Source organism: Heptranchias perlo, chromosome 36 (genome assembly GCF_035084215.1).
Source record: "Heptranchias perlo isolate sHepPer1 chromosome 36, sHepPer1.hap1, whole genome shotgun sequence".
NCBI lineage: Eukaryota > Metazoa > Chordata > Chondrichthyes > Hexanchiformes > Hexanchidae > Heptranchias > Heptranchias perlo.
In genome coordinates, this window is record NC_090360.1 from 13,644,853 (window position 1) to 13,660,904 (window position 16,052).

General features: G+C 39.0%; 1 protein-coding gene across 4 annotated transcripts in view; it reads right to left on the reverse strand.

The window, feature by feature from the left end:
* Window positions 1-4,366: 4,366 nt before the first annotated feature.
* tubgcp2 (tubulin gamma complex component 2) overlaps window positions 4,367-16,052 on the reverse strand; it is a 31,792-nt gene continuing 20,106 nt past the window's right edge. For all 4 annotated transcript variants that reach the window (XM_067972591.1, XM_067972590.1, XM_067972589.1 and 1 more), the window contains exons 13-18: window positions 15,453-15,581; window positions 13,608-13,728; window positions 10,888-11,031; window positions 7,771-7,899; window positions 6,978-7,141; window positions 4,367-5,229 (exon numbers count right to left, since the gene is read on the reverse strand). In XM_067972591.1, coding sequence (XP_067828692.1) covers window positions 5,118-5,229; window positions 6,978-7,141; window positions 7,771-7,899; window positions 10,888-11,031; window positions 13,608-13,728; window positions 15,453-15,581 — 799 coding nt within the window. In that variant the 3' untranslated portion in view covers window positions 4,367-5,117. The remainder of the gene's footprint in view (window positions 5,230-6,977; window positions 7,142-7,770; window positions 7,900-10,887; window positions 11,032-13,607; window positions 13,729-15,452; window positions 15,582-16,052) is intronic.

A 16,052-nucleotide genomic window follows, 5' to 3' on the forward strand; every position in this document is an offset into this window, starting at 1 on the left:
AAGTCTAACTCAAACAGCTGGTGCAGAAAATGGATGCAACTCTAGAAACATTGAAAATAGGAGCAAGAGTAGGCCATTTGGCCCTTCTCTGCCATTCAAAATGATCATGGTTGATCGTCTAACTCAGTACACTGTTCCCGCTTTTCCCCCATATCCCTTGATCCCTTTAGCATTAAGAAATATATCTATCTCCTTCTTGAATACATCTAATGGCTTGGCCTCCACTGCCTTCTGTGGTAGAGAATTCCACAGGTTCACCACCCTCTGAGTGAAGAAATTTCTCCTCATTTCGGTTCTAAATGGCATACCCCGTATCCTGAGACAGTGACCCCTGGTTCTGGACTCCCCAACCATTGGGAACATCCTCCCTGCACCTAGTCTGTCTAGTCCTGTTAGAATTTTATATGTTTCGATGAGATCACCTCTTATTCTTCTAAACTCTAGTGAATATAGGCCTAGTCAACCCAATCTCTCCTCATACGTCAGTTCTGCCATCCCAGGAATCAGTCTGGTAAACCTTCGTTGCACTCCCTCCATGGCAAGGACATCCTTCTTCAGTTAAGGAGACCAAAACTCCAGATGTGGTCTCACCAAGGCCCTGTATAACTGCAGTAAGACATCTCTGTTCCTGTACTCAAATCCTCTTACAATGAATGCCAACATACCATTTGCCTTCCTAACTGCTTGCTGCACCTGAATGCTCGCTTTCAGCGACTGGTGTACAAGGACACCCAGGTCTCGTTACACCTCCCCTTTTCCCAATCTATCACCATTCAGGTAATAATCTGTCTTTCTGTTTTTACAACCAAAGTGGATAACCTCACATTTATCCACGTTATACTGCATCTGCCATGTTCTTGCCCACTCACCCAACTTGTCTAAATCACATTGGAGCCTCTCTGCATCCTCCTCACAGCTCACATTCCACCCCAGCTTTGTGTCGTCTGCAAACTTGGAAATGTTACATTCCGTTCCCTCATCCAAATCAATGATATATATTGTGAATAGCTGGGGCCCAAGCACTGATCCCTGCGGTACTGCACTAGTCACTGCCTACCACCCAGAAAAAGACCTGTTTATTCCTACTCTCTGTTTCCTGTCTATCAACCAATTCTCAGTCCATGCCAGTATACTCCCCCCCCCCCCCAATCCCATGTGCTTTAATTTTGCACACTAACCTCATGTGGGACCTTATCAAAAGTCTTCTGAAAATCCAAGTACACCACATCCACTGGCAGTAGATGCTTTCGGAAACTGGCGTTGAGGCACATTGGCGGAGTAGCTGACATAGAAAGCTTTTGCGTGTAACCTTATGCTACTTCTGAGTTGGGAGTACTTGTGTATTAAAGGTTCAGTTTCCCAAAGCTGATATTTCTTGCCTGGAAGAACACAAAATTTCACAAAAAATTGCAAAATACAATAAATTTAAAGAGCTTCAAGAAAAGAAAGTATTTAAGAGTAGGCCAGGTTCCACCAGTAGCTCAGTGTGTTGCTGAATCATATTGAGTATGAAAGACCTAGCAGAGAAGTTATGCTAAACTCGTATAGAACTTTGGTTAGATCACTGTGAACAGTTCTGGTCTCCATATTATAAAAAGGATATAGAGGCACTGCAGAAGGTGCAAAAAAGATTTACTAGGATGATACCATAACTAGAGGGGTTATACCTATCAGGAAAGATTGAGCAGGCTGGGGCTCTTTTCTCTAGAAAAGAGAAGACAGATGGGTGATCCAATAGAGATCTTTAAGATCATGAAAGGGTAGATGTAGAGAAGATGTTTCCACTTGTGGGGGAGACCAGAACTAGGGGCAATAAATATAAGATAGTCACTAATAAATCTAATAGGGAATTCAGGAAAAACTTCTTTATCCAGGGAGTGGTTAGAATGTGGAACTTGCAAGTAGTTGAGACGACTTGCATTGATGCATTTAAGGGGAAGCTAGATAAGCACAAGGGGGAGAAAGGACTAGAAGTATATGCTGATAGGGTTAGATGAAGTAGGGCGGGAGGAGGCTCATGTGGAGCATAAACACTGGTATGGACCTGTTGGGCCAAATGGCCTGTTTCTGTGCTGTACATTCTATGTAATTCTATGTAGATTAGATTTCTGGTCTATGCCAAGCTAGCTGACCTCAGCCAGGGTATGCGAATGTGGATTTTGGACAAGGGCAGGAATACGGGCAGCTATCTTGCGCCCCTCCCCCCCATCCTAGCTTCTGTGGTCAAATGGACTGTTGACAATTAGAGATAATACTCACACATGAGTAATGACCACTGGGACAGTTACTGGAGGGCATCCATAGAACTGTATCCCAGCCCAGTGTCAATGCTTTCAGGAGGGGACAGGGATAACGTTTCGATACGAATACTGTAGAGACATTTGATTTTCATACTCTGACCTTCAGTACGAGCAGCAGTAAATATTTCTCACTTGGGTTCAAAGAGGGTTCAGTGATTTGAGATGAAAACCAACAAAAAGAATCTAGTTTGGGAAAATGAGGTAATGTCTCATTAGTTCAACTTCATGCATGTTCTAAACTGGACATTCAATTGAATTAATTTCATTAGTAATTTATATTTGGTTATTTACTTTAGCATTGCAGTCTTTAGGATAAGTAATCAATATTCTACATTGCAATTTTATACATTTGTACACTCATTCACTGCTACACTCTTTGGTGTTAATGAATTTGCTTTGAAGTGGAGTCTGTCTTTGGTTAACTGATTACCCTAAAAGGAAGAATTCTGTACTAACTCATTGGGTAGAGGACAGTGCCACCAAGTGGACACAAAGAACATTTGTAGTTGTAGCTTCCTTCACAAGTTTTATGCAGAATATGTAAACACATTGCATGGGATGAGATCAAGCCAGACAAAGAGGTTTCAGTTTTGATGCACAGGCAACAGTTTGGGCTTTACAAATAGTCTGATCACCCTAGGCTGGGGGACGCACGGGGAAAGAGGGGGTGAAGAGGAGAAATGAATAGCTCAGGACACCTGTCCTAATTTATATCAAATTGCCTGTGCTGAAAAATGCTCACAAGTGTAAGTGGGCTAAGGACCCCCTCCACAGCTTGCAGATACTCACTGTCTAGACTTGCACAAGCAGAATGTTCACTTGGATGATATCCTGAAGAATTACCAGCGCATGTGGATCAATAACCCTAGTGAGAGTTGGTGCCTTCAGGCGAGACAAACTGATCAACAACAACTTGCGTTTATGTAGTGCCTTTAACATAGTAAAACGTCCCAAAGCACTTCACTGGAGTGATTATCAAACAAAATTTGACACCGAGCCACATAGGGAGGTATTAGGATAGGTGAGGTAGGTTTTAAGGAGCGACGTAAAGGAGGAGAGATGTAGGCATGGCCGCCAATGGTGGAGTGATGAAATTCAGGGATGCACAAGAATCCAAAATTAGAGGAGCGCAGAGATCACTGAGGGTTGTAGGAGGTTAGAGATAGGGAGGGACGAAGACATGGAGGGATTTGAAAACAAGTATGAGAATTTTAAAAATCGAGGTGTTGCCGGACCAGGAGCCAATATAGGTCAGCAAGCACAGGGGTGATGGGTGAACGTGATTTGGTGCGAGTTTATCAGTGAATAGAGTAGCACTTTTACTCTGAGAAGGAAGTGCCATTCAAGTTTTAATACTGGTGAAATAAATGGCAACGAGATTTTCTGTTGCAACTCTTGGGAGGCATATGGACAGAGTTGACCTTAAAGGGAGTCATTCAATCTCAAGTCCGAATGACTTTTTATTAATGATGGTTAAATCACAAAAATCTAAAGTCTTAAAGGGAGATTTATTACAAATCATCAGAAAGAATATAGTGAGACACCAGAGTAGGATACATTCTGGCTTACTGTAAAGTTAATTTCCTTGTTAGCTCCACTAGATGCTAAATATTCTCAATGACAGCACAAGCCTGCATGACTTTATAGGGTTCATACTTGTGATTTCCTGTAGTTTGATCCCAATTCTGACAATCTCCTTCATTAAGTGGGAATGAAAAGGTCACAATATCGGGCAACAACCAATTGGGTGGCAGCAGCCTTTTCTTTGGATTCTGCTGTAGATTGCCTGCCAAATGAGTGGTTTTAACAAGAGGACATAATCCTTGAACTGACAATTATAACAGTATGAAAACAAATAGAATTGAATGAGTTTTGTGAAAATTGAGCTGTATAACATAGTACAAACCTCCAATCGAATCTGCACCTGGGTATGAATCCAGTTTATACAAATATGAAAAAATGTCCTTTATTTGATGACTATTGAGAGGTTCAGTTCAGTTCCTTGGGGTCTACAGCACTCCACTCACATAAAACACAGGACTAAAAGAAAAAGCACAATTCTACAATTTCATACTGAAATATTTATTACAGATTGTTAGTCAGATATACTAAATATAATAAAAATTGAAGTGCAGTGTGTAGATAAAGTGAAATGATTGAAGGCACTATGACTTTAAAATAAAAATCAGAAATTATTCTAGGCTTTTGAAAAAACATACCACCCCATTTACACATTCCTGCACTCGACATAACACTGATAGAAAATTCAGAAACATTACCCTCAGATCCCCCTCTCTTGCCCTCTTTCCCATTTCAGTCCTCTGTTAAGTAGAGGACGATGGCATGGCCCACTCCTGCAGCTGGGATCAGCTTCTACTTACACGGTAGTGGCAGGGGTGGGGGTGGGTTCCCTTTTGCTGATTTTCTTTGCTTCCTTTCTCACAATTCCATGACACCTAGCTGAGAATTGCAACACATCGTGAGGAGGGGACGAGCGGGAAGGGGAGACGGACGGTTTGGGTGCAAATCTCCGCAGCGGCTGGAATTCACACCAGCCTCTCATCATTCAAGAGATACTAAACACAAAAATAACTCCATTTTATTTTTCTTTCTGACAGCTAGTTGCAAACTAACATAGTATTAACAAATGAATCTTATTCACAAAAGCTTCAAAATAATCTAATTACATATTTGAAAACTTACATTGCTGAGTATGAATTTCTAGTAGCCTCAGTTATTACACACAGGTATACTGATTTTTTTGCAGTTATTGGTCATTTATGATGGCAAATCTACAAAATGCCATTTCTAGCATTTTTACTGAGCAGATAAAGTTGTTCTTGTAACAATTCCTTGCTGGCCCTGTGGTCTACTTCTTTCTGCAGACATGTGTTCAAGGCGTTCAGTGTAGAACCCATTAAAATCTAACCTGCAATGGATAAATACGAAAGCAGTTAAAAAGATAAAATTATCCATACGGATTTTAAGAAGGAAAAAAATATATAATGGTCACGCTCTGGATCTGCAAGTATGATCTTGAGGACATTCTTCTTAGCCCCACACAAAATTACATGTTGAAGTATCCTTTACATTAGTATGAAATAACTGGATCAAAGTGACATTAACTATGGAACTAGGCAATGACATGCTTGTGCTTGACACGTAGCCTGAGTTTCACGGATTCAAAGTCCCAAATTGCTCGTCACTGTAGACAGTAAGCTTATTCATTTTTAATTCTGCCACTAGATGGAACACTGAGCTTTGCCAGGGCATCATGTGTGTGGAAAGCAAATTGCTGGTCTTGTTACAATAGAGCCTCTTTTAAGTCGGTATTTTGATGTACCGCCTAAATTATAAATAAGGAGATGCCCGCAGAGCATATAATGCCTTCCTTCTACCCAATAAAAAAGGCTGCAGACTAGCAAACACACCCGTGAGGAAAAAAAGGAAGAAAAGCTTGGGGATTTAAAGGGTATATATCAAAAGGATTAAATCGAAGATATGCATTACTAATCTATCTTTTCAAGCCTCCAAAATATATGCAGAACATCACTTTGAAGAGCCTACATGGTTTTCCCCAATTACCAACTTTGACTTCTCAATCACTGGTTTCACTTGCAGATACTGTCAATATCTACAAACACGCTCAGTCGCTGGGAATTTCCTCGGGGGTTCTCCTAATTGGCCGGAGTAACTCTGGTGGAAACTCTGGATAAACCATGTAAACGGGGATACTGCTGATCTTCTGCCGCAGTTACGGTGGCCGATCAAGAGAAACCCCCGAGGAAATTCCCGGTGAGTGACTTTAAATGCTGAAGAGCCCTCTGTTATCAAAAGATTTCTCCTTAATTCACAATGAACAATCTTTTATTATAAATTGTAGTTACATTTTCTCCGTTTTAACATGATTTACAAGTGATCCACATGATTCTGAAAACCGAGAAGGTGAAGATATACCTAACTGGCTTTTCCCTGGATCCATTATCAGTCTTCTCCAAGGGGAATTTATTAGCTTTTAGGTGACACTAACTGCGGCGATACCTAGTAGGTATCATCAGAGCTGAAGAACATCAGGGAAAGACAACAAAGTTGTGGCAAAAGATGTTAAAAATGCTGCTTATGCCGTACACAGGAAGAATCAAAGTTCGGATCCAAAGCATTGCGAGGGCTCTGACAACAGTTTGAGAGACACGAATGGAGGGCAATTAGTTGAGCAATTAAAGGAGAGAATCGGGAAAAAATTATTTCCCAGAGAGTGGTTAGAATGTGGAATTCTCTGCCACAATCATTGTTGAAGCAGAGTCCATAATTTCTTTTAAAAGGGAATTATACTGTTGCTTAAAAATGAAGAATATTAAAAGGAATGGAAAGCAAGCAGGAGAGTGAGATTGGACTGGGTGGCTCATGTGCAGATAAATACCAGGAAAAATAGCCAATTTCTGTGCTGTAACTTTCTACAGTTCTATTAATTCCGAGCTAGAAAATAAAAGCTTGGATGAGATGGTTAGTCAGAAAAACAAAAATACAAAGGCTTGATAGGCCAAATAGCCCTTTCTCATTCGATGAGACTGGCTGTAACTCATGCCTCCTGTATTTTACATGCAGAATAATCAAACCAACAAAAATATACAATTTTCAAATGCTGTATATGAAAAGGAAACAGAGCCAATAACCTACCTGTATATTATGTTGATCATACTGTGCTCGCAGTCATTTGTACTTGAAATGCTTAATCTGTCCAGCAGATCAAGCAGATTGGAAGAGAAATTGTTGTCAAATGTATTGATGGTACCCTCGAACCCAGAAGTAGAATGCAGTGCATCTGCATGCTCTGCTACAAACTGTGAAAACAGGCAAGTTTTAGAAACTGGTCTGGACAACAATAAGAATAATATTTCTTACTTACCTTTCTGGTGTCTAATTCAGATATGAAGAAAGTGACTACACACAACTTAAGAGAAATTTAAAAGCTATAAAATTACATATATAAAAAAAATCAATGCTGGACAATGAAAACATTTCCAATTTTTGCTTCCAGTGTCTGCCGCAAGCACTCCCACATGCAGGTAAAACTCTCTGTATTTCCACCAACTGTGTACCCTAACCCTAGTCACACACCTACTGTACTAGTGTGAATATTTCTATTTCCTACACCAGCCAGTGATATTGCCAATTTGTATCAAATTGTTGGTAGTTTTCTGCTATAGGACCATACAATTAACAAAAAGGGTTGTGACTGCCAAATTAATTTCATATAGAACTATTTCATTCCAGATGGTAAGGATGTAAATTGCAGGTCCCAAAGACAAAGGGACTGTGTTCTTTTTAAACCACTACAATAAACTACAGAAGCAAAATTTTCAAGACTACTGTATTTTCAATCACAATTTCAATGCAAAATATTTGTTGCTAGCACGTTGCCAAGATCAGTACGATGCCAAGAATGAAACGTATCAGACGGAATACTTGCTTTTTTGGTGAGCCTCTTCTTTTCAGTCTCTTCGGAGCGTTCTGTCTGAGTTGGCGGACCCTTCATTGTACCATGCTCCAGTGTCAGACGCATCATCTCACTATCAATCTTTATGCTTTGAGTAAACCTCTGAGAATATCACAATGAAATTTAAAGCTATTGTATGCAGTACATCAGATAATCCTAAATAAAAGTATATGATGAGGTAGGAGACAGCAACTATTCATAACGGGCAACAATTACGTTCCCATAACCAGTCTGGCTTTGCTTAGGAACCAAGTTGAATACAATGAACAAATCCTGAACTATGGGCCCTGGACTTGCCATCATTTGGAAGTGTGCAATTTATTTAGGAACTAAATTAAAATGTAGCCATGGAACATAGTCCCACTTATGGAAAGTTCATTACCAAGGCTTGATTCTGATCTAATTGCATTTATAACTGACAGATTGAGGCATGTGACATGTGTAGTTTTTATTTGATACATTTCAATGTAGTTAGAATTGTGCAAACAAACTATCTACATTTGACCAACTAACTAAGTGATGGCCAGATCTAGATCCTTGGATATGGAAAGCATCAGTTGGAAGCATTGGCTAAGGAAAGAATAATTCATCAGATGATTTGATATGGTTTGTAAGGAGGAATAAATCATTGTGGAAGTGAGGCCAATATTTTGGGTTAAGAACTAGTTGTTGTTAAATCTTGTATTTCATGCAGAGAAATATACCAATCAAGTCTGCGCTAATGTTTTTCTCCACGAGCCACACAGTCCAGAAAGAAAGAACACACTTGCATTGATAAAACTGCCTTCATGACCACAGGACATCCCAAAGTGCTTTACAGCTAATGAAGTGCTTTTGAAGTGTAGTTACTGTTGTAATGTAGGAAATGTGGCAGCCAATTTGCGCACAGCAAGATCCAACAGACAGCAATGTGATAACGACCAGATAATCTGTTTTAGTAATGCTGGTTGAAGGATAAATATTGGCCAGGACACAGGGGAGAACTCCCTTGATCTTTTACCACCGCCTGAGAGAGTAGATGGGGCCTCAGTTTACTGTCTCATCCGAAAGATGGCATCTCCGATAGAGTGGCCCCTCTCAGTACTTTGGAATTATTTTCCCTCCAAAATTGAAAAACTTAAGACAAGGTTCTATTCAGCTAGTTAAAGAATGTTGATAAGTAATATTTTGCATTAAAGTATCTTAAATCATTTGGTATAATTTACACTTTAATTTAGGACGGATGCAATAAGCTCTTCAAAAGGAATTTGGTAATTGAAGGGTGGAACTTTGTAACCTCCTTCCTTGATGTATAAAGGATACTTTAAAATCTCCAATATGTAAACACCAACCCCCAGCCCCTTCATTTTTAAATGGGAGAGACAGCTGCAGTAGCTGTGTAACTTTTAATATGATGGTACAGTATAAAAATATGTACATCTTCATCAGGCAAGGGCCAGACAGGTAATGTGCACATTTCTTCCCTGGAACACTGAAGCAGGATTGGAACCACAGCGTTACTGCGAGTGAACTAAATAATTATCCTTGTTAGATGATTTGTTTTTGGCACAAAATGACAAATCAAAAGGTTAAGATTGTAGGTGGTTTTTGGGGTTTGAATTCAACCAAGTGCCAGCACTTGTGCCGTTTACCACTGATTAGGGAATGTGTAGGGCACAGGTTGTGTTTCAAATGCACACTGATTGGAATCACTTATTGGATGCAATTAATTTAAGCAGCGTCAGTTTTAACCCTTTGATCTCTTAACTTTCTTGTTAATTTTCAAAAGCATGCACATAGGTTTTACTACAGAATATCTAGAAAGGCAGACATTCTGGGAAGTTTGTATAATGAACACTGTGCATTAACATTAAGTGGTCATATGGAACTATAGACCATTTTCATACTCATAACTTGGATACATTTTTAAAATGTTTTTAGTTTAAGTTCTACAACAGTTCTCAAAAGTGTTAACAGAGTGACAATACTGACTAATTCAGTGAGAGTTTACTCAGTAGCTGAGCAACATTGATCAGGAAGTCCTAGCTTTGACATTCACTCGATGCTAACTTAGCTGATGTCAGATGGGACAGTGGTTCAGGCGCAACAATTTGCCTTGGTGCCTCCAGGTTACAGAATTTAAAAAAAACTGGCCAGTGTCCCTGCTCCAGATCGCTATTTTCAGAGACCCCTACTAGAAAAGAGCTTGTGTGGGCAATGGGGAAGGATAGGATGGGGTTTGGCTATGATGCCTCCTGTGGCCAAATAATCCACAGGCACTCACTGTGAATAGTGACCACGAAGGAGTCAATAACTTCAGGAGAAATGGGGAGGGAAAAAATGGGCAAGGAAAGCAGGGGAGAACGTGGCAAATGAGAGAGGTGAGGAACAAATGGTAACAAAGTTATAACTGAAGACTGCAAGAGTCACAAATAAAAGCATAGTCACCCTTTGAGGTGCAGCATATACATTGATCCACCATCAAACCTGGACTAAAATCAAAGATTAGAGCCCATCATTGGAATGCCTTTCACTAATAAACATCTATCTGTATAATTCACAGAATTAGAGAGTTGGATTTCTTGATATTTTCACCAGTACTGATTCAATAAGAGGCAACAAGTAAACTCATTCCCCATTTATTTTTGCTCTCATCTGTTCGTACACTTGAACAAACATATACTGTATTGAATGAAAAGTAATTAAAAAGTCCTTTTCTTTTTCTCCCCCTCCCATTAAAAATAAAGTTATTTTCCTCTTCCTGTCAAAGCAGAGAGAATACAGAATGCTCTGTCTGGGAAATGTGTAAGTGACTGGCTTCCAGATCTCTATTCATGCCACACTGTAACCACTTGCTTGGAAGTGTACAAGTGGGGAGACTTAGCTATCAATTTTCTCTTTCCTCCTACCCTGAAAAGGGGAAGCACATGGTTTCAGCTTAAAGCAAAGCAGCACTGGTGTTGGCGGTCACAAACAGGTTTGTCCATTCCCCCCTTACCCAGGATTAATGAAGATGTGGGAAGGAGATCCAAAGGATTATAAATAAGGAAGAAAATAGGATTGAAACTTAAACAGTCAGACCTACATACAATGGACTAGATGTGGGCTTACCTGCATACAATTGGTAAACATGACACACACAGACATCAGTTTTGAGAAGATCTTCAGCAGCACTGTATTGGTCAACATACAGTCCTTCATGCAGTTGTCCAGAAAACTGGTATGATAGCTCAAGACCTCATCAATGTTGGATGCCTAACAAAGTTCCAAAGAATTACATAAGTTATGAAAGGTGTTGGTTCTCCCCAAGAAACTTTGCACATGAACTTTAGATAAATACTGTGTGGCTGGATTACGATTGGACATGGTCAGCTCTGCCGGAGTTTTTGGGGGGGGGGGGGGGGGGGGGGGAGGGGGTTGGGGGGGGGGGGGGAGATGGGAGGAGTGCTGAACGTCATCCATAATTTAAACGTCCAAAAACTGCTGCTCAGCTTATAAGAAGCTTTACTTAAGAGATACTAAACTGAACAGATAACTTCATAATCTGCTACATTTTGTTTAATAGGTGTCTGCAGCTTCAGTAAACGATTGGCAGAAACCTCAAATAGACTGTGCGAACTGATGATCTTCTGCTGAAGTTAGTAACCAATTGGGAGAACCCCTAACATTTGTTTTGATAGGCCTGAATTCTGCCCCCACCCCTCCAAATATACAGCTCAGTTTCTTTCAGTGCTAATTATCATTCAGCATGCAAGTCCAGTGATGCACAATATCAATGACCACCTTGGGTCTTCTAGTGACCAGTTGATATAGCTAAATTATCTTCATGACAGAAAGTGTTGACAAGGGCAATGCAATAGTTGGAATATATTTGGATTTTGAAAAGGCCTTTGATAAGTTACTGCATAGTACACTGGAGTCAGGGGTCAAGTAGCAGAATGGAAAGCAAGCTGGCTATAAAACACAAAGCAGAGAAATGGGTTAAAGATAGTTACTCTAACCGGCAAAAGGTGGGAAGTGGTGTTCCATGAGGATCGGTGCTGGGATCAATGTTATTCAACATATACATAAATAATTTGGACTTAGGAATCGGAAGTACAATTTCAAAATTTTGCACGACGCCAAATTGTGGTGGGGGGGGGGGGCGCGGAGTATAGTTAATACTGAGGACTGCGACAAAATACAGGAAGACATTAATAAACCTGCAGAATGGGGGTGTAATTGGCAAATGAATTTCAATATAGGTAATTGTGAGATAGTACATTTTGGTAGAAATAATGAGGTCACATACTCCTTGGAAAATAAGAGTCTAAACGGGGTAGAGATACACAAATCACTAAAAGTAGCGACACAGGTTAATAAGACCATAAAAAAAGTAAACCAAGCAGTGGGGTTCATTTCTAGTGGGATAGAATTGAAAAGCAGAGAAGTTATGCTAAACTTGGATAGAACCTTGGTTGGACCACATTTGCAGTATTTCGAACAGTTCTGGTCTCCACACTATAAAAAAGACATAGAGGCACTGGAGAAGGTGCAAAAAAGATTTACTGGGATGATACCAGAGACTAGAGATTATAGCTATCAGGAAAGACTGAATAGGCTGGGGCTCTTTTCTCTAGAAAAAAGACTGAGGAGTGACCTAATAGAGGTCTTTAAGATTATGAAAGGGTTTGATAGGATAGACGTAGAGAAGATGTTTCCACTTGCAGGAGAGACCAGAACTAGGGGCCATAAATATAAGGTAGTCACTAACAAATCCAATAGAGAATTCAGGAGAAACTTCTTCACCCAGAGAGTGGTAAGAATGTGGAACTCACTACCACAAGGAGTAGTTGAGGCGAATAGCATAGAGGCATTTAAGGGGAAAGCTAGATATACACATGAGGGAGAAGGGAATAGAAGGATATGTGATAGGGTGAGATGAAGAAGGGTGAGAGGAGGCTCACATGGAGCATAAACACTGGCATGGACCTGTTGGACCAAATGGCCTGTTTCTGTGCTGCTCATTCTTTGTAATGACTAGAACCAGGTGGATAGCAGTTAAATTCATACCTAGCTCCTGATCAAAAAATTAGATTCATGGGTCATAACTAAGGAGGAGGTAAGCTCCGAAAGCTTGTGATTGTCAAATAAAACTGTTGGACTATAACCTGGTGTTGTAAGATTGCTTACATAAAAGAAATAGGGCAGTGACAAAGAGTTCTAACCAACATAACAATCGAAAGCATTACTTTCAATGTGAAAACATACAAGATAAATTTCTACTTCAGATACTTCCATTTATGAATATTAAAAGAATACACAGTATAGCCACTATTAACAAGAGCTTAAATAACAATGAAATTTTGTCCTTAAATGATTTAATAACTACCATAAGACTACATGACAAAAATATGGTTAGCACACATTTTGAGTTAATTATCTGTCTCTACAGTAATGTCTTCCACATTTAGGTTATGATTCTTTAGTATTTTTTTCATTAATGCCAAAGGTTTATGTGAGGGCAGTAAGTAGGGAAAAAACAAAACATATTCAGAGCATTCATTAAAGCTAAATGCTTTTAACAGCAGGTAATTTATATTTGCTTAATGTAATTTGGCTCATGATTATAACTGAAAAGAAATACTGAACTAATCTCTTCCATATTGACCAAGTTAAAAGTTGCACCGCACTAAGTACATTAGTGACAGTCCGGAACACATTAAACTTAAGTTCTGTAATATTTTGTACATTAGAATAGTTAGAGAGCAAAATACTAGGCAAAAGTGAGGTATCATTAGATTTCTGTTAAATGTTCTCCAGCCCACAAATTTGCAGTTTTAATTACTTACAGATTTTAGATTATTTTCCATAACGTGCCAATTGGGCTCCATAACCTCAAACATCATGTAGTACTGAATGTTCTGCACAAAATTCAGCATTCGCTGTCTCAAGGTGAAAGCAGCAGCAAACCTAAAGGAAAAAGCAACACTGATGGTAAACTTCCGGAATCTGAACTAATAAAACCCTATAAATGAAAGGTGACAAGTTCCTTTCCTTATGATATAATTTCCTTATGATATAATTTCTTACAAGATTTATGTACCAATTTTTTGTCTCAAGTTAAAAATAACTTTAATGAGGAAAAAAAGCCAAGTCCAAAATCTAACATCCTTGCAGAAAAGAAGTTGCCTGGAACTATGACATTCAAGTGGAGTGAACCTTGGCTCAGTGGTAGCATTCCCACTTGAGTCAGAAGGTTATGGGTTCGAGCCCCACTCCAGACAGTCCTGGGCAAGGAGAGATGAGAGTTCTGGTCTCCGAATACCGGGTTGACATCCAGCGGGATACTCGCATCCGACGGGAGGGGTGTCGCTCCCTTCGAATCTAGACGGTTCTCCTGGTATGGAGTCAGGCTAACGACCTGTCCACATAAGGAGGGACATAGTTATGGAAATAGGTTGCCTCATGTGCCTCTAGACACGAAAGAGAAAAAGAATATAACATTCAAATTAACATTTGTTTTAATTGATATCAATTCAGAATTCATGGAGAACACGGTATTACAGTCCAGCCTTTAAAAGGTTAAAATGCTTTTCAGGAACAGATATTTTGCATAATAGGTTTGAAATATCTACAGCAGTGTTTGAATAACTTGAGAGTAATTCATGTCATGAATATTTCTGCATTCAATTTAAAACGATTGAATAAACATGGATGGATTAAAAACAACTGTAGGCAACAATATCTCAAAACAGGGACAGCTTGACAACTTAAATTGAAAATTTTTGCAATTATAGGGCTCAAAATAATTCTGTCAGAAATGTTCTTGCTCCCAATTGCTGGGTGAAACCTCAGTGGAAACCCCGTGTGTGTCTATCTGGGGTTTCTGCCAGTCTGCCGCCGAAATTATAGCAACTGATCAGGAGAACCCTAGAGGAAAGTTCCAATGTTTGTGTCTTGCGTGATATGAAGTTTGAGCCACACCTTGTATTCTGTGCAGATGGCTTTGATGGAGTGCATTAAATATTTTGGGTGGATAAATACCACAAGGTTTCTCAATTTACAAAACACGTCTGATCAATGGAATTTTCATGCAAGAAGCATAATTTTAAAGGTTGGTTTCAATCAAGTATCGTACATTTATATTAATCAAAATTGCTAACTATCAATTCCCATAATATTGAAACAAAATGGTCAAAAAAGCTCACAAATAGTATTTCAATAAGTAAATCTATACCTTATTCTGTATAATCTTACCCGTGCTCTTCTAACTAGCCAAATCTCATATTATTTTACATCTTCCAGATTATAGGACAGTTTTGCCACGAGAAAAGCACTATTCCTGAGAGTGCTCATTGATCATGTGAGCCAGTACTCTACTCTAATTTTGTGCATGTTACACAAATCACAAGTCCATTAGATCTGGGAAGTAAACTGAAATGATGCTGTACTCACTTAAGCAATACTATTTATTTGTAGAGTTCTATTGGCAGAAACCTGGCACTGCAGCAAAATGCAAATGGATCTGAACACTTGGACATTGGGTTCTGAACCAGCATGCTCACAGACAGGGAATCACAATTCTTGGGAATATACGGTTTCAGTGGCAATACTATAATGCAGTATATGTTGAGAATGCATGGTACACTTTTTAAAATATACTGTATAACACTGTTCCAAAACATCATACTTACCATTTAGCAGAGTGTAATGAATACTGTTTTGCAACTTTATTACTGATCCACACATTGCACAGCTGCCGTTCCACATGTTTGCAGTAAAACATATGTCTGAAGAGCATTTGATACCTAGTCAAAGCTTTCCTATTGCAAATAAATAAATGAATGAATAGTGAACTTACAGAAATACAACTCTAAAACTAGAAATAAAATCTTTATTGGCAACATTCATTGGAACAACTACATAAAGCCTCTTTTGCACAGAAGTTTGGAATGCATCAATGGCATTGTGTTTTTAAAGCATAAGTGTATAATTTTACATTCCAGTAGTTTGCAATCCAAACAAAACATGTAACTTGTCAGAATCAAGTGTTAAAAAACATGTTAAAACCAGTTTTGCTTGTGCTATCTAGCATTTTGCCACACAAGTCATTTTATGCAAGATTGGGGAAATCATCCAATGTCTTAATAGGCCATAATAATAGCTCTCTTTAGTATTTATTGTGAAAGTATCTGAATTTGATGTTGAAGTTAAAATTATGCTATTATTTACTATTAAAAAGTTAACATTTATAATTGTCTGTATTTAACATTTTAAGATTACACAAGTTTGGG